A 19,931-nucleotide genomic window follows, 5' to 3' on the forward strand; every position below is an offset into this window, starting at 1 on the left:
CTGAAAAATTTTTTGTATTCAGAACCAAGACCTGAAAAATGCTGGGATGTGCTTCACAGAACTGTATGGATCTCCTTTGACTAGAATAAGATCTGCTGTAATGGATCCATGAAACCCAGTGTACCCTACTGGTAATAGAGAGGGAAGAGGTTAAGAGCAAAGATAATATATTGTTACGCTGTTCTGGAATACACTCACCTCAGCCCCCCATCATTTTTGGTGAAGAGACTTCTTGAGGTAGGAGTAGTATCTCTGTATTTGAGACTTTCACATATTCTCTAGCTCTTGATGTCAGATTGCCACTTTAACTCCAAATGGTGGGGGAAAAAAAACCCTGACCAAACCCAACCCATAACTTTTTTGAATAATAGGAAATGGAAACAGATTTCCCAATATCATACTGCATAAGAGAATGTAACTGCTGTATTAAGGACTTCTCTGGAAATCCTTTCTACTCAAAGAAGTCCCAGCAGACTGAGGACTAAGTTTGTCTCTGAGACTGAAGACCAGTTGCTTTTCTTTGGAAATTCAGGAACAGTTGAATGCCAAGATTTTCCTAATAACCACTTGGCAAGGAAAGGCCAGTGGGAATTAAAAGAAAAACACACAGATGCAATATTAGCTACTACAAAACCGAAAGCTGTCAGCTTAACTAACTTAAGCAGCAGCCCACAACTTAAATCTTGAGGCAAATCAAGCAGTTTCAGGGCTATCCTGCAGAAAAGACCAGAGCAGAAATTTAAATTGAGTAATTATGAAATTGTGGAGTTTTTCTGATTGCCTCTTAATAAATACCCTGCCTGCCTGATTCTTTGAATCTTATTGCCAAATTTCCTGAGTCACCACTTAAATGCAAAGACTAACTGCTAAACTCAGTGACTTGTGCTCTTGGATTTTTTCCTTCCGTTTGAGAACCTCCTCCTGAAATTACAAATGCGACAACAATAAACTGCTCTGCAGGAATGGACGAAGGGATGAAAATGTTGGAGGGTATCGCTACCATGCATCCCTCCCTGCCACTTTCATTTACATATTTATTTAAATATTTGGCCACAGGAAAGAAGGAATATGAGTAAGTCAACACCATGTTTTAGAAATGTGTGGAATTTATGGGAAGGTGTCACGGGAAAACATCTTAGGTATTTAAATTAGTAAAAAGAATTTTAGCACTGTTGTTGCAAGGGATTAGGAGAAAGCAGAAATGGGTGACTAACCCCTGTGAGCATTTCCTTTACAGGAAAAATATAACTTCTGCCTTTTTTCCTGCTTAAACATTTCATCAACAAAACAGTGCTCTAGCCACATGAAGGAGAACAAACCCAGATCAAGCTTAGGTTATATATTATACCTTACAGCCTTATTAAAAAAAAGAAAAAAAAAGAATTATTTACTACAGGTATCACAGTGATAGGCTCTATATAAACTAAACTCTCCATATAGTTGGGAAAAAGAACAGATACAGAGTTAAACTCATATACATGGATCACACTGATTTAAATGTCTGGTATACAGTATTTTTCAAGGTGACTGAGGAATCTAAATCTCATCTCACAAGTCAATTAAAAATTCCTGTCCTTTGAAAATAATAACTAAGTGTTTCTCTCCTAACCACTAGAATACAGTGGATGGTCCTCACATCAGGTCTGGTGTACTTGAGACCAAAGATATCACGATATTCATAAGGTTGAAATGATGCTACCTATTCCTATGCTACTTTATTTAAGACAATTTCACGTTTGGCTACAAAAATGTGTCCATCACAAAAAATTTTATTGGCATATTTGCTTTATTGTTAACAAGTGGCAAATAAGCATTGGGTGGTGATTTACATTTATTAAACAGAACTGACACTTTAAAATAAACATAGTATACGAAATAAGATGCAAACAAACCCAGGAATTCTGCAAAAAAACATCGGATGGTCACAAACAAAAATATTCAATGTACTGAGGGGCAAGGCAAACATAATAAATGCAATGCTGACAAAATTAATCACCTCAAACACATGAATGAACACTTCATTTAAAACCATAGAACATCAATAAATAAACTTATGAAGATACATACTAAATATCATATTAAGGATGAACACCAAGAGTTAGAGCAATCATGTAAAGTAGGTATTGTAACAGTCATAGAATACTCAGCACTTTAAAGATCAGACCCAAATCCATTCACGCTTCTGCCAGAAATCCAAATACAAATGTAGAGCTATGGTAAACCATCCACTACTATTTAGATCTCAAGTTCAATATTCAGCTATATTAAACTGAATATTTGATTTGCTGACTAAAGAAGAAACACTAATTAAGAGAAAAGCTGAATAAGGTGTTTTCTGGCAACATGAAATGGAATGGGGTTAAGTAGGATCCTCCAGAAATGTGCATTCTGGAATGACATAACAAAAATCCAACAACAACCCTGAACTAGTATGCAAGAGTAATCTCTTATATTGTGACTATCAGAAAGAAAATATCGACCAAGTAACTGCTGAATACAGCTAGAGAATCTTTTACCTAACATTTCTTTCAACAACACAATTAGGTAACTCAAACCTTACACAGTGAGTTGAAGAAAAAAAAAAAAGCAACAAAACCATCACAAGTTGGAATGAGCTATACTTGAAAGGCAATAAAACTATTTTCACCAGTCACCAAAACAAATTTCACCAAAAATTCTACCCTGTCATACAACCCATACAATTATTCACAGCTTAGTCAAACTGAAAAGAATTGAAGTTGCAAAAGACGCTCTTACAAAACACAAATTTGTCAGCCAAGATTAAAAAAAAAACCTCGTAACAAGTTTGTTCTTTGCAGAATACAAAGTCTATGTGATGGAAGCTAGCACTTCTTGAGAACTTTGCAATACACAGACAATACCATTTCATTTTATACTCAGACTAATTACATAGCCTACATCAGTGCGCACTGCTACGTGCCTTGTTTATAAGCATTTACACTACTGCAGTCGTACCTCCTTCCACTGATTTGATAAGCATGCATCATAAAAATGTTCTCTTTGCACACTGCATTTCAGGTGCACACTCTCAGTTGCAATGATGAATCAGGAGCTAGTCTCTCTCAGATGACAGAGAGCTTCCATGACACTGGAAGATCGGGCCAGGTTTTAAAACACATTGTGGAGTTACAAGCCTGAGGACCTCGCTACCCGAGGCACCGCGGAGAGAGGGTGAGTGCCAGAGCACCATGGAGAGCTCCCCAACCGGAAAGCTCCCCGCACAGAGAGCTCCTCAACCACCACCATCTCCTTTCCCGGCCAAGGAACCAACTCTTTGCGTTGAGCTCTTCAGAGCCACTCAGGAGGCTAAGGGCTCTTTGGAGTCTCTTTGGCAAATTTGAAAAACTCTGCCGAAATGTTCATTTCATAGGTACAAGCTGAAAGAGTGGTAAAGCACCTCCCCCTGCCTGCTTCCCTAGAGTGGCGTGTAAGACTGAGGGTATAACTATCGATATAACCACATATAGAAGTTGCTGTATATTTAGAGATTCCAGTTCTGAAACTACCTAGGCTGTGAGTATCATGCATAAATATACACCTGTGTAAGATATATCATCTAAAGAGCAAGCCTTATACTATGTTGTTTTTACTACTGAAGCTGGCATTTCTCGTAACTCCATTGCTTGCTTAAATAAGCGTAGTGCCTTTCTGGCATAGAGTTGTCCCTTGGATAACAGATATCCACAACAGAATGGGAATGTAAACACCTCAAAACCAGCCTTCTTGTTTCTTTAGATGGAATTTTAAATTTTTTTTCTTACTTTTTTTGTCTCTTTAATTGAATAGAAGAACTTCAGTAAGCACATTAAGAAGATACAGTGGCAGACGGTAAAATAATGTCTGTCATAGGGTCAGACATTGGTATAGAAATCATAAAAAAAATCACAACAATAGATTTCACTTTAAATGGATAGTAACTACATTAGTCCGCTGTCTGAGGCTTCACACTCCTCCAGTAGCATTCAGTCCTGTTTTGTACCAACTCTGCTTTCACAAAGCAACTTCTACATTTTTGTAACTTATGAGTTCTCAGAAAATACATGTGTGTGCTCACATGCACACACTATATACACACACACACAGAAAACTGCAAAGACAGATGCTAAATGTAGTAATCATATAATCCTAATTTTACACATAAACTCTAAGGAATTTAGACTTTTAAGTTAAGTATCTGTCAACAAGGCATCCAGGGAATGACACTAGCTGAGTTGAGGATCATCAATCAGTGTAGTGAATCAGCAGTGCATAGTTCATGTAGGAGTTTTATCTTCACAACTATATATATTTTGATTCTTGAGACACTTTGGAACCTTCCTCTTTCAGTATATGTATCCTCCCCTGCAAACCAAGGCATAAAGGTAGGGGGGAAGACTAGGGCAAGAGAGTTTGGACCCAAGTCATTCATAAATTAAATTCAGGAACTGTCTACACATGTAACATACTTGAAGATTCAAAATTCAAGGTCCATCTCCCTTAATAGTTTATTTTTTCTTTAAATATAAAAAAAAAATGCTTCCCCTATTCAGTTCAGCAGGGGCATTATGAAAACAAATCTACTACTTCCTAACAAACATTCCACTGAGATGGGATTACAGTGATCTGTGCTGATAACCTCTGTGATACAATTGACTGTCGGTAACATCAAAGACTTTAGAAACCTGTGTCATTCAGTAACAAAAACAGTTGTTGAAGCGGAAACATATTACACCTCTTGATAGTCTCACTATACAGTAATAAACTGCATAGTCAATTATATTTTCATTGTCTACTTATCTTTATTATAGAATCAAACTCATACACATTATCCAATGTTACTGTTAGCAGTCATTTATGTTCAATGGACCTTCTTGTAAGGCCAAGTGAAAAGCTAAGGAAATATTTTTAAAATTCTTCTTTCAGTTTAGGTTAATACCTTGGTCTAGTTCTTGCTATAAATCATAGAAATGTAAATAAAGTGAATGATGTGTCACTCAAGTAATTTACTAAATGGTGCATTGGAAGCAGAGTTACACAAACAGCTCAAAAAGCAAAAGTTATGGTAACTGTATGTGGATTGATTCAAAACTAGGAAACCTGTCACCTACAATTCCAAGGAGAAACAGCCAATATGTTTTTTCTACAATTACAGCAATCCTGGAAAACCTGGAAGACATTTATTTCCTTACTAAACTTTCCCTTTGTAGAAAGCGCTCTCAACACATGGTAAAATGCATTTTTCCAGCAGAAACAAGAACTGGAAATTGATCAAGTCAGACAAAGGAATTGATTCCTCAGCAAATTCACTAACTGATCAAACCTATTCTGGACATGTATCTTTGCTGATGGGCACTCAGCTTGCAGTAGTTCAGTCTGCAGCCCTCCCTGGCCCAAGTCCAGGGCAAATTTTCTAAACCAGGCTTTTCTATGCAAAGGATGCAGGATTCCAATCTTTCCAAGTACAGATATGAATGTGCCAAAATATGGATCCTAGAACCTAAACTACCTAGAAGATAATTTGGCTAAGATTTGCCAGTTCTATCATTACCAGTCATCCATCCTACCATGCTCAGTAGCCAAGTTATGCAAATTATAATAAAATAAGACCACACTGACTAAGAGGACAATTTCTAAAAATAATTTTGTATAAAAAGTATAAGACAATTCCATGCCATTGAACTAATTCTAAAACATCAATAGTTTGTGGCCTGCAACATGACTACATCAAGTCTCTTAAATCTCTCATCTTCCAAGACTAGTACTTGCTTTGGAGATGCTTTTCTTCAATCGTGTTTTCTTCATAATTGGCCCCAGTGATAGTAATCACAAGTTTTGAAAATGCAAACAATGATTGTAATACTATGATGGAATACTACATTATATTTTGCATAAGTTACAATGAAATTACATAAATTGATATTAATGGTGTTTGAGAGCTGAAAGTAACCATTTCTGACAAAAAGAGTGTATGTATTGTGGGAAAGGCACGATTAAGTTCTTTCAGATTGTTCTTCTACGTGTAACTAAGATAGTGCCAGTACTTCAAAACAAAACTTCACAAAACAAATTATTACATTCAGATACAAGTGATTCAGCTTGTGAATAGTTTTAATATCCTGTGTAATTTATAAAAAACAACAACTTCCAGGGCCTGACTCTTCTTCCCAATGAATTAATGTGAAGTCTGTTACTAACTTGAAGAGGCTGCTGTTCAGAGCCCAAGAATGCACAGAATTGCCAAAAAATCATATAAGGTATAGACACATAAACCTGTGGACCACAGTTGCTCCATTATGCACTTATATGTAATCTGTGCTATTTGCACAGGAATAAGAATAAAAACCAGTCACTACTTACATCAAGTTCTACTGCTCTAATAACATACATTTTTATGGAAGTCTTTTTTTGTATTGGATACATCAAGAAGGCTGTTTTCAAAATAAGAGTTCAACATTTAGGTACGGTAAGTATAGATTTTGTCTCTCCTTCAGAAAATGAGAAATAGGTAAAAAAAGAACAGGACCATTGCAGACCTTTAAAGATAAAAAGCATAGAACTTTACATATGCTAGTTATGGTGGAGCACAGGAGAAAGAAGACAAGTACTTCTGAATAAAAGGAACAATAAAATGAGGATACCATATTTGTACTTATAAATACATTAAAGTATTAACAAGTTCTTATGGAAAACAGAACATAGAAAGCCACAAACATAAATCTTGCTTTTCTTCTTATATGCAAACAGAATTTTCAGATGGTTTTTCTACTTTGATTCTTTAAAAAAGAAAATTGGACTGGAAAGTCCAATTAGGATATTACTGTTAAAAGAATTTAAACAAATCCAGTCTTTTTACACTTTTAACTAGGAATTTATAGGGAGTAGCTCATGTTGTTTTCACTTAGAACACAGTGTCTAAGTTACTATCACATATGAAGGAAATGCCTCCACAGAGAAACTTTTGAAGCCCAAGTTCTTCATGGCTAATTCCCTATGGGTAAGTATCTTCCTACATAAGTGATTTAGACAATCCTTTATCTAGTAGGATTTACAAGAAAAAGAACATTGAACCACTTCTGCTACCTAAGTTACTTAACACATTTTAACCTTAAATATTTCCAACAGAGATTAAAGAGTATTTCCTTGAATGGCACAGTTTTAGGTACCTGCTATTTTTATATACAGTATATATATTTGTTTATAAATAACTGTGTAACCAGAAGATTGCACTCAGAAAATTACAATATGATGTTTCAACATGTTTGCAGCATGAAGTTTAACTGGAAGGAGTGCTCTAGCTTTCCATGCAGCAGTACATAGCAGATGCTTCCAATTTCTCATTTTCTTTTCGCTTTTAAGAATGTGTTCACACAACCATTCTTCGAATTCCACACTCACAGCAAAACTTCGCCCATTCCACTGGATACCTTGTTCCACATTCATGGCAGAACTTTGATAACTGTACAGGTGAATTTCCTTCGCTGCTTTTCGAACTTCCTCCGTTGACTGAGGATGGGCAGTCTCCACTGTCATACCCGATTTTACTGTCAGACCTGAAAATCCCCAGATACAGAACATTCTCTGTAACTCAGTTCAGTATAACTTCATGCAAAATTATTTTAATCCTTGCAGTGAATTACTGCCATTGTTACTCTAATTTTCATGCTTACACTTCCTATTTATAACTCTACTAGACTCCCCTACTTATCTCCAGATAACCCCTTTCTCTGCAAGAAAACAAAAAATGCCAAAATTTTAGGAGCAGGATCAAATATTTGAGTCACTAGTTAGATTAACTACAGTGTTTGAAAACTTAAAATTTATCTTGTCAAAACAAGAAAGGCTAAAACAGCAATATTTTTCTCCTCCCCTTTAAAAGGGAAGACACCAGAGAATTTCTTTGTGTGCTTTGCATGCAAATCTCATTCCAACTGAACCACTCACTTCCCATTTGAAAGACCATTTACTTATTTTTTCAACAGCTTCTAAGATGTTTTTGACATTTTTAACACCATCTTCTGTGCATATCTGAGACAGCTGATGACAAAGGTGTTCTGTTAGATGATAAATATGCAAAATACATGCCAAATCATATTGGCCATGAGTTATCTATTAACTGCAGAGAATAATATTTTCCCCAACTTCTTTCATTGGGAACCTTTAATGAAGGTTCTATTGCTGACAAAATCCACAAAGTCATAAGCTACCTTGAGTAACTGTCTGAATTGCTAGTTTTTCTTTTGTTTGTTAGAGCACCTGTGCTCATGGTTCTTGCCACACTAGGAGGGGTTGACGTCCGTGTTTTTGTTGCGCCTCTAAAAAAGAATAAATGTCTGATGAATTACATACACACAGAATTATATACAAAAATTTGCATTTACAAATGATACAAAAAAATGAGTTCAACAATCTACGCATCAATTAACTATATGAAAAAAATATAACTTCTTTCTTACCAAGAGCAGACAGAAGAGCTTTGGCATGATTTGCTTGCTTCAGACTGAATAGGACTTGGATCTTAGAATTAACAACCTAAATGAAACAGCAAGTCCCTTTCTGTTCATGTTTCACTTGCTGTCACACCAAAATACAGGTAGATACTGCACTACTGGTTGTTTAGTATGTTCTAAAGTCTACTTCGACAGACCACAAGTCGCTTTTTAAGACTGGCAGGTCTTTCAGAGAAATAGAGAGCAGCTGACTGCAGGTTTTAATAGTTTTAAAAAAATGTAGAAAGGATACCATATTCTCAATACTTTGTGACCAATATGAAGTGAGTCACAAGACTCACAAGAGGAAGGAAAGTCTATTCAGCTGGGCATTACGGCCTACATTTTTTCTAGCATGTCACAGCGTTCTTAAAGTTGGCTTTGATAGCATGACCTCATAGGTGTGAAAGCTGCTTTCCTCAAGACTTACAGGTTTTATGAGAAGGTAGTATGCAAGGAATTGCACATCCTAAACATACAGAACATCTCTCTGCTTGCTTTGATGAGTAGGGAAACATCAGAATCCCCTGAAAAATGTGAGTAACACTAAGAGAGAGAGAGATAGGAAGGGGCATCCTTTTATCATCAGTGACCAAGGACAGAATTTTTCTTCATTGCTCAAAAGAATTACCATTCACTGGGATTATTTCTTCTTTGGCAAAACTTGAGTGACTCATATCTTGTGCATGACCCAACAAGTTTTTCTGTTCTCATTCTTGAACATTGATGCATAAATGAAATTTAAGTTGGGACTAGCTCATGGACATTAAATTAAAAAAAAAAAAATTAAAACAAGACTCCATTTAAAAAATTGGTCACCAAGAACCCAATCAGCAACAAAAACCAAAAAGTGATTTATTTTTTTTTTCCCTTCCTTTCAGATGCACCTAACTGCTCCTTTCAGAATTATAAACAACTTAGTCCTGATTTGGTTTTCAAAGCACATATAAGGAAATGCATGCAACTCCAGTAACTTCAAATGCAACACTGACACAACTGAGGAACAATGTAATAACTCCTGATTTTTAGACATGTTCTTCCTTCATGTGATGAGCACAGGCTAAAGATGGCTTTTCAGTGCCTTCCATCACTTAACACTTCAGTGGAGAAATACTGAGCACAAAAGCAGAAATCAGGAACTAAATTTAAGATTAAATCAAGTGAAATTGTATCTAACTAAGGTATTCAAATTTAACAAGAATGGCTTCTACATGCAACAGGTGGAGTGGAACCATCAAAGATTCTGGCTTACTGGACAGAACACCAACCTTCTCCATTAGTTTTCCTGTCCGTCCTCTTATTTGGCAAGGAGATTCTAAAGATTATTTTATTTTAAAAAAGTGCTGTGCAAAATGAAAAGCACTACATAAGTTATATCAGAATTAAAACCTATTAAAAGTTATGTCAGTCTTTCAAAAGTTACAGAATTCCAGGATAAAAGTTCCAAGTGTAACCTAAATTATGCTGTTACAAGTATGCACAACAGTACAGATGCTACATACTCTATCGTGTGTTATTTCCCCCATCTCGTTTCACACTGAAGAGAGACCTTCCCTGATAATTGAGTAAAGTTCATTAGAGCTTAATAGTGGAAAAAACATACTGGACTGTTACTTTACTTGTTATGGAAACTTGGAAAAAACATATAAAGAAAAATTCAACTGTAGACACAGAAATGGTATGGATCATCATGGACCAGGGATGAACAGACAATTATGCAAAGAACAGAATTGTGTCTCAATTCCTGTTTACATGACTACAAGTAATTTAAAACAAATTTTTCAAAAGTATGACTGATTTAGTTTTGTCTGTATTTTCAACTTGGGACCAACATACTACTTTTTCAAAACTAACAGCATTATTTTTTTTACTAACATCTCTTCAGGGTGTACTTTGAATCAATAATTTTTTAACATAATGCTAGGAGACTTAGATATATGAAAGAAATTAACATGAAAAATTGTCCACTACTCTTTCCTGTATTTCAACTGTTCACTTCTCTAAAATATGTATATTACACTCTCATCCTACTAGGTACTGTGAAAATTCACCTCATACTTTAATACTAGGTATATACTAATTTCCCAGAAATCAGTGTCTTAAAAACATGATTTGTACGATGTCTAGTACAGCATACAGACCACTGATTGAACCAGGAAAAAAAAAAGTTCTGAAAAGCCACATTGCAAGTGCACTATCCTGTGTATTGAGGGAGGCAGAGTTCCATGAACACATAAAACATTATTCATTAAAGGTTTAACAGAACATCTTAATTCTGAAGTGTTTAATCATAGTTTTCTGCAAAATTTCTGTAGATTTTTTTTTACCAATTTTCCTGTAAAAATCAGAAAAAAATCTATTTTAAGACTAGAAACTTTCATATGAGTCTTATCATATCAATCAACTGCAATGACTTCTGCCATTTTGACGACTACATCAACACTAGCAGGCTGCCACTGTCTACAACTTTATTCATCCCAGATCTAGACACATAATTAGCATCAGGTGTCGTGTATATTTGATGACAAATCTTGAAATTACATCCTTAAGTTGTAATCTGAGCTCTAGACACAGATGTCTTCCAATGAAGTCAGATGTTCTTGACTATCTCAACGTTTGTCACCACAGCTTGGTCTCTTCCCATCTGTCCAACCTCTGCCACTTCTATCTAGTTGTCCAGTTCTGGGTTTTTTTTTTGTTTGGTTGGATTCTTTCATTTGTTTTGCTTTTGCAAAGGCATATAAATCCCTGTTCTAAGTTGTATCATGTTAAGTATTAATGGAGCCTAACAGCAGATAAGGCTGTTTACCAATACCACCTTAAACTCTTAAAACCTGGACATACATTTAAAGATGTTTATTATCCAGTCTCAATTTCAAAATAAGGGTGATTTAGGATTGATTCCTAAAGCAGCTCACGTTGTACATCTAGTTGTATTACCACTGCTTGCAAAATGAAAAACTGAAAGAAATTTGTAAAAGAAGCTTGCCTTTTTCTATTCATGTATTCACAATTTGGTTGGATTTTGCTATACAATACTGAACTATCAAGCTTGCTTCCTAGACAGGGCGTTTTCAGATATTCTTGACAGCTGTCACTGTCACCCACAACAGCTCATAGTTCTGTGCAAAATCATAAATAAGTTCCTTATGACTAATGGCATGCATGCCAATGTCCAGAAACCTTTGCCGTAAACTGTAACCATCCACATAGCTGTGTTGAATTTAACAACGGCTAGTAGCTATTCAGATTTGTCCAGTGCTGTTGGCGGATAACACGTTGAGCAACCTCCTGCAAGGAATGCAGATTTAATTCACAAACCCAGTGGACATCTGAATATGAACAACAGTGATGTTATGAAGAACAGAATAAGTGCCTATACTCTTAAAGAAGTTCTCTCAAGAGGAAAAAAAAAAAAAAAGAAAATCACTGCTCTATGGATAGGGGCTACTGTAAGCATGTGTAGTAACTCACTAAGCCAAATTTTCAATATCTTAGTAGTGTATTATAAAATCAAAAACAGATCTAATTTTTGATGGTTCACAGGATTTATAACTCTAATGAAGCATACAAAGGAACAAAAATCCAAATCTGTTTGTCTAAGAAGAGCTTCCCCTTCCTTCATTCCTTTTGCTTCTTGAAATAGAAACCGAAGTTCAAGTTACTTTAGCTCTGGTTACACCACTAAAACAGCATTAAGAGATTTAGAAACATTTCTACTATTTAAACCATTACATTCCATGCATATGCCACATAATTAATTTTTAATTTCTCTTTTGCAATATGCTTTAAGGTATTGTTTATGAAAAATCAGCCCATTTGAATTTGGCATCTTCCAAATTATAGCACAGGGTTAACTATAATATACTATCTATCTCCTCTTTAAAAGATTGGAATACCCTTTCTTCCAAACTTAGATCTTAAGCTTGCTGAATATTCAAAGTCTTTGTATGAGATAAGTTGGACTTTACCTCTCATTACAAAGTCTGCTTTGCTTACATTCTTGGATCACCACAGCTCTCTTACAGAAGTAGGAGACATATAATAATTGACTTTAAGAGAATAAAATTACTTTGTCATAGAACATTTGCCTATAAGGCAGATATTTGTAGTTATCAGGCTTAAATGCTTGCTTCAGCTTTACACCATGCAAATTCAGTATTAACTCAGGTTTACAAAGGTAGAAGTTAATTACTCCTAGTCCATAACGAGTCAGTGACAGAAGAAATAAAATCTGAGAAGTCTTCACCTTTCCTGTCCTATTATGAAGCTGTTTAGCTAGCATAAACCAGACACTTATACTAATTATATTATATACTCTTTTCCCACAGCATTTATATTGACATACTGAGCAGCAGATGTCTGACAAGGTCACACTTTACTATTCCAGTGCTTTGGAGGAACATTTCTGCAAAACAGATAAACCACACTGATTTGTAATACTTACTTCTTCATAGGCAACAACTCATTTGGTCTTTTGATGGTACTGTCTGGTTTTGTATCAGTGTCATAAAACCTTTGCACATCTCTTCCAGTTCGCAGTGGTGGGCCTAACTTGTCCATCTTACTATTAAAATATATAAAGGGGTACTCATAAGGAGATTGCTAGATTGCTATTTAAGTAATTGCAAAAAAAAAAAAAAATTACAATTAAATAGTTATATTCCCAAAGAATTCCCATTGACTAAACAAAAAATGTACAAATCAGACTTCAATAATCCAGCAAACAAAAGGGTTCTTACTTTAAATAGGAAAGGACTTTATAGACTTATATTTGGATTAGGTTTCCAATGCCTTTTTTTATTCTTTTAAAAAAAACCCAAAACCAAATGTCAGTTATCCTCACAATCTGCACAATGCACTCACATTTGGCCTTCTGTCTTTTAAGAATGGCATTCATAATGTCAAACTTATCACATCTAGAAAAGGGGACTCATAATTACAAGTCATAGTAACTTTATTAAGATGGTAGAAAATAACAGAGATGTAAGTACAAGCCTCCTTAAGAATTAGCAAGAAGGAAAATTTTTCCTTTTTCACTTTTTTTCTTGTAAAGGCTGAACATTGTGCCCACAGAGAATAACATGCCTTCCATTCTCTTTTTTTTTTTTTTAATGGAAATGAGAAAAGAAGAGAGTAAAGCCTGAAAGAAAAATGACTGTTTTAATATAAAAAAACCCCACTCACAAGAGACAGTACTATACACACAGGCAAGACTTTAATACTTTTTTACTATTATAGATAACATTTCCAAACCAAAAAATAATAAACCAAAAATCAAATTTTAAACCCATTAAATTTAAAAAAACAACCAAACAACAAAATAAAACACACCAGCAATCCTCCCTCCCACATATCATAAAGAGAATTGCAGCTTTTGTGAAATCACAACTTATATTAGAAAAATTAGGTCTTCAAGTTCTGCATTGTTATCATGTTATACCATACAGTAACATCTGCAAAAAGACCATTATACCTCCATCCCTATGTCAATAATGTAACAGAAGTTTCTTCTTATTCTCAAGAAAAGCCTAGTAACTTAAGCCTTAACTGGAAAATGACGACACTTAGAATATTTTTATTGATCTGACATTAAAGAACTATAAAGAAACAAACCAAGCAAGATTTATGGAAATGTCTGGGTAGCTGAAACTTAGCTCTTCTGTAAGCTTTCTACCCCTAAAGGGATGTCATCAGGAAAAAAAACAAACAAACAAAACCAACAAAACACACCCTCACACAGAGAAATACGTTCTTAAAATTACTGTGCAGTTTTCTGATTCTTGTCATACAACCTTAATAAATTACAATGCCAGGAATATTACTAAACAGCTAATTGCTGTCAAGGAAGCACAATATTTTCAATATAGCTTTTAATATAGGAAAAAAAAAAAACCTCTGATGTATCTCCAACACCTATATCATACTGCTTTTCATACATCATATTAAAAGGCACAGAACCTATGAAGTTTGTGACATAATTTGGATTTTTTTAGGAAGCTTGTGGTGTGAACCTTACAATCCACATTACATCTGCAAAGCAAAGGAAATCTCTCCTTAAGGAAAAAAAAATAAAAATCAACAATGCTAATTGATGTTAATTCATTATAAAGTCAGCAGGGAACACCAAGATTTTAGTCCTGACAATTTAGCCCCTAATAATGAAGGCTGTAAGATCAGTTGCCCTAGAGTTCCTCTTCCCACTCCTCCTCCCAAACAAATTTTTTAGTTCAAATTAATTAACTCAGGAAATGCTTAATCAATTCCTGTTTGACCAAATACATGCTCTTTACATATTTCCCAAGGGCCGAGAAGCAAGACTGAGTTTTTGACACCGCAAGACACACATTCCAATGCATCATGGTTTTCTTAGCTCTTTTCTGAACCTTTAAGAATTTATTAACATCATCTGCAAACTACAGAATCTCATAGAATACCAAAGACAATAACCTGAAAGCAGTCATGATACTGCCCAAATAAAGAACTACAGTATTCTTCCACACTTAAACAAAACCAAAAAACCCAAAGGTGACAGCCCTTTCATGTACTAATGAAAAAAAAGCATAATCATAAGAATCTTCTGAAATGCAAATATCACCAAGACAAATTCTTATTTACCTTGATTTCACTGAACAAAGCTAGGTAAATTAGAGTCTTAATGAAAGGAAAAAGCTATTTTCAAAATATAATGTTTTTAAAGGCTGCACATGGTGTATGGCAAATACGTAAATGGAATTTAAAATTTACTGATACTGGTTAGGTGTGCCATTCATATTGCTTTTCAGCTGTAAGATGGTACTGGATGTGTCACTAACAGACATGATTGCCAGGAGGCATAACTTTGATCAGCTTAACATTAAATAGTACTTTTTATCCCCAAAATAAAAATGACAACGTAATTTCTAAGGGTTCATTTGCAATGTTGAAAAACATCACATAATTTTCCAAGTCTCAGTTAAAAAAAAATAAATACTGTACATAAATAAAACATGCATACACAATTAATCTGTACATGCAAAAGATCCCTGGCTAGCCACAAACAGTGGTATCAAGTTCTGCTGGGCAAAACAGTTTGCCTGTGGTGGTGGACTTAGCCTGTTCGCTTAGCCTTAAGATAGGAAGAAGAACCTACGCCATTTTTTCTCCTGAAGATCTGGTTACTTCTCACAGGTTACTAGAACTGCCTTATCCCTAAAAAATGTAAGATAGTGTAAACTCTGTACTCTTACAAAAAAATGTATCAAACTTAGGATCTTAACATGATTCACTATGAAATATAAGCCTAACTACAATTTCTGTAGAACTTATTTTCCTTTTCTCAGTTCTTCAAGGCCAAAAAAGATTAAATCCTATTTTCATGCAAGCGAATGAGGGTTTTCCTACTGACTACAATAGGGTCACATGCTACTCTTGCACTTTCACTTGATTCTGTAGGACTCAGAAATGATACCTTTACAAGTATTAGTGGAAGTGTAGCGTAACTGGCTGTGCTCTTACTGTGTCCAGGCATAACAAGAAGACTCTCACAGCAGAGCTCGGCTGACACATCATGATCTGTGTGTACAAAGTTAGCCTCACCAACACTAACCTAGCTTATATTGATAATGCTGTGGTGTGCTCTCTCAGTAGTCCTTTACTTGAGGAGCAGAAGAGGAGAATTCAAATTAAAAAAGAAATAGTGTAACAAAAATTACTTTAAAGGAGTTCATAAAATTTGGTTGCATTTCTCCTCATATAAAATAAAAAATTATACTGCAATATTGAAGTTGAACTTTGGATGAAATGAAGTTCAAGAATCTTTCCTTTACAGAACCGACCACTTTAGAGACCCAGTTCGTTTTAGCCTTCACGTTGAACACAAATGCACGAACCAGCAGTTCAAGAGTGCCACCTAAAGAGCAAGAAGGAAACTGCATGCCTGTATATTTTAATCACTTCTAACTGTAACATTAGCCCCCAGATAGTCTTTACTTGCCCCTTCCCATATACATCACAGAGAACAGGTACCATGACTCTACAGAAAGCAGCAGTGTCTTATTAAATTCCTCCCCTCTAATATACATAACATTCATCCTTGATATTGCACAATATAATTGCAATTCTACTACTAAGCCTCCCTAACTCTCTGTCAAAACTGGAATTACAACAATCTATGCAAAAATGGAAGGTTTTACTGAATTAATATGCAAAAAGCCAAAAAAATTACAGCTTGCCTTAGAGTAAACTGCAGGAGCTTATTTCTTGCAGCAAAAATTGGAATTTCACCTGGTCAAAAAAGTGTGCAGGCTCTTAAATATTTGCCAAGCAAAAAAATAATCACATGATCTCTTTAACATTCCATTTGAAAGCCTGCCTTTAAAACAATACATGCACAACACTATGCTCAGTAAATCAGTTCACTAATAACTCAGAAGGAAGGACATAACATCTTACAGCATGAGCTCTGATTTAGGTACAACAGAATTCCAGATCTCATGCTATAGCTTGTCATTTTACTGGTTAAATCACAAATCTAGCAAAAGAAATGCATCTTGTTTCCTTGTAATGAAGGTTATTTTTATAAAATTTTAGAAGTGCTTTTATTTTATAAAATAATTCTAACTGCAATTAGTTATAGCCTAAATTGTAAGATGTTTTAGTGTTCAAAATCTGTGTCACCATAATATTAACTATTCTTACTCTCTGACTTCGTTTGTTGACTGTTAGTGTCTCAGTCCGTGCTCTGATATAATTTTGTAGGCATTTCACCAGAACCCTACATATCTTCCCCTCATACCCCAATGCTGAGGCTGAGATGATTAAGGGTAAAAGTGTCACTAGTGACCACTCTGAGGCACTTAGCTGTTCCATGTTGTACTCTTTGATTCAATGTAGCTCCTGACAAACTTGTTCTCAGAAGTGAACGCAAAGTAGTCAAAAGAAAAAGAATTGCTGGATCTCAGGTAGAACTCTCAGAAAAAGAGACACTGCCATCTGTGAGAAGACTGGTTAGTAAGACCAGCAAGAAATCATAAGGACTGTTTGGCAAAGTCAAGAAGAGAACATATTTTTAAGAAGAGAGAAGTGAGGACTGCAGGAATAAACACACTCATCACATCCATACTCTTAAAAACTGGAAATTGTGTAGGCAATTAAGTGAGGTTATGAGCCAAGCTAACATTCACTGCCTCTCAACAGAGATAATTATCTGAAAGCTATGCTAATCACAAGTCATTTATTTGCAGTTAACAGCATGTGTGAACAGAGAGAACCTGTGCAAACATCTCTCCATGTATTAACTGTTATTTGGCTTGGTCACATCACAAGTCTTCCTCCAAGCTTCAGAAGAGGAAGTGGAAGACTACAGAATACAAGATAGTAAGTCCAGTAAGCAACTGACTGGTAAAATTAAACAAAACTTCCTTGTTAAGAAGGGAAGACCAAAATCTGTACCCCCTCACAAACCAATACAGACTGCAATTAGAAACTCTATCAACAGGAAAAAGACTTTTCCAGTCAGCTGGGACTCATCACTGAGGTCAGAAACATGCCTTCAAATTATCTCAGCTGACTTGTTTTACTGTGGTTTGCAGACCTACTTGTTTGCCGCTCATCAGTATGTGTTAATTAAACTTGGGCATCTCAGCCATTGTGTGCCTTCTCCACATTGTTTTGAATTCTATTACTTCCTTTTCCCAGGGAAAGGACACCCTTCTGTACCCAGCATTTCCACCTCTTCTTTCTTCCCCATATGACCATTCCTCTCTCACACTGATCTAAGTTTCACATACTAAACCACCTCTTTGCCTGTGGTAACATTCACTTGTAATCATGTTACCCCTATCCAACCCAATCCTCCTTGCTTAAAAATAATTGGCTTTTGCTTACATTCATCTTATGCAATTTTCCAGAACTGCACAAGATGACTCATTCCTTTATTCTTGCACCCCATCCATTTGTTGCTTCTGAAATATTGTCTCTGATTACATCAAAATTAGCTACAACACACCCATAACTTGATTATTCTCTAAGGCTCTCATCTCTCACAATGACCTAGATCACTATTACCAGATTTTACAATTCTGAGAAAACACAGGAAAAGAAAGCAGCAGGAACAGAAAAGCTGAAGTCTGATATAAGGCAAAGAAAAGCAAAGGTCTTTAACACACAGGGCAGCACAGCGACCCTTTTCCTTTTCTATTTTCCATTACAACATGTTTCTTCACCTAACACCATGAGTAACATTCCTCTGATTTATTGAAACATATGGAAGGCAGGGATGTGATTAGAGACAGCCAACATAGCTTCACCAATGGCAAATCGTGCCTGACTAACCTAGTGACCTTCTACGATGGAGTGACTGCATCAGTGGACAAGGGAAGAACTACTGATGTCATCTACTTGGACTTCTGCAAGGCTTTGATACAGTCCCCCGCAACAGTCTTGCCACTAAGTTGGAGAGATACGGATTTGATGGATGGACTTAGATAAGGAATTGACTGCATGGCCACGTCCAAGAGTTAATGGTCAACGGCTCAGTGGAAGCCAATAATGAGTGGTGCCCCTCAACAGTCTGTACTGGGACCAATACTATTTAATATCTAGATAGTGGGCCTGAGAGCACCCTCAGCAGGTTTGCAGATGATACCAAGCTGAGTGGTGCAGCTGACATGCTTGAAAAAAAGGGATGTAATCCAGAAGGACCTTGACAGGCTTATGAAGTGGGCCTAGATGAACCTCACGAAGTTCAAAAAGGCCAAATGCAAGGTCCTGCGCCCGGGTCACAGCAATCCCCAATATCAATAGACTGGGGGATGAGTGGATTGAGAACAGCCCTGTGGAGAAGGACTTGGGGATACTGGTGGATGAAAAATTGGCTATGAGCCAGCAATGTGCACTTGTAGCCCAGAAAGCCAACTGTGTCCTGGGCTGCCTACAAAGAATTGTGGCCAGCAGGTTGAGGGAGGTGATTCTGCCCCTCTACTCTGCTCTTGTGAGACCCCCACCTGGAGTACTGCATCCAGCTCTGGGGGCCCCAGCACAAGGCAGACACGAACCTGTTAAAGCAGGTCCAGAGGGGGGCCATGAAAATGGTCACGGGGCTGGAACACCCCTCCTTGTAAGGAAAGGCTAAGAGAGTTATGTTTTTCAGCTTGGAGAAAAGAAGGCTCCAGGGAGACCTTATAGCAGCCTTTCAATACCTAAAGACGACTTATAAGATAATGGAGAGAGGCTTCTTACCAAGGCCTGTAGCAACAGGCCCCATCACTGGCAGTGTTCAAGGCCAGGCTGAATGGGGTTTTGAGCAATGTGATCTAGTGAAAAATGTCCCTGCCCATGGCAGGGGAGGGCTGGACTGGATGATCTTTAAAGGTCCCTTCCAAATGAAACCATTCTGTGATTTCTAAGGTTTTCATCTTGACCTCTCAACTCCTTTTGTTCATTTTTCAGAGTTCCAATGTTCAC

General features: G+C 36.2%; 1 protein-coding gene across 4 annotated transcripts in view; it reads right to left on the reverse strand.

Annotated features, from left to right (window-relative positions):
• Window positions 1–5,933: 5,933 nt before the first annotated feature.
• ZC2HC1A (zinc finger C2HC-type containing 1A) overlaps window positions 5,934–19,931 on the reverse strand; it is a 36,612-nt gene continuing 22,614 nt past the window's right edge. For 2 of the 4 annotated variants that reach the window (XM_075743842.1, XM_075743845.1), the window contains exons 8-10: window positions 12,934–13,053; window positions 8,205–8,312; window positions 5,934–7,550 (exon numbers count right to left, since the gene is read on the reverse strand). In XM_075743842.1, coding sequence (XP_075599957.1) covers window positions 7,364–7,550; window positions 8,205–8,312; window positions 12,934–13,053 — 415 coding nt within the window. In that variant the 3' untranslated portion in view covers window positions 5,934–7,363. The remainder of the gene's footprint in view (window positions 7,551–8,204; window positions 8,313–12,933; window positions 13,054–19,931) is intronic. The other 2 variants (XM_075743843.1, XM_075743844.1) reach the window with 1 other exon arrangement.

The sequence above is a fragment of the Balearica regulorum genome, chromosome 2, assembly GCF_011004875.1.
Source record: "Balearica regulorum gibbericeps isolate bBalReg1 chromosome 2, bBalReg1.pri, whole genome shotgun sequence".
Classification (NCBI taxonomy): domain Eukaryota; kingdom Metazoa; phylum Chordata; class Aves; order Gruiformes; family Gruidae; genus Balearica; species Balearica regulorum.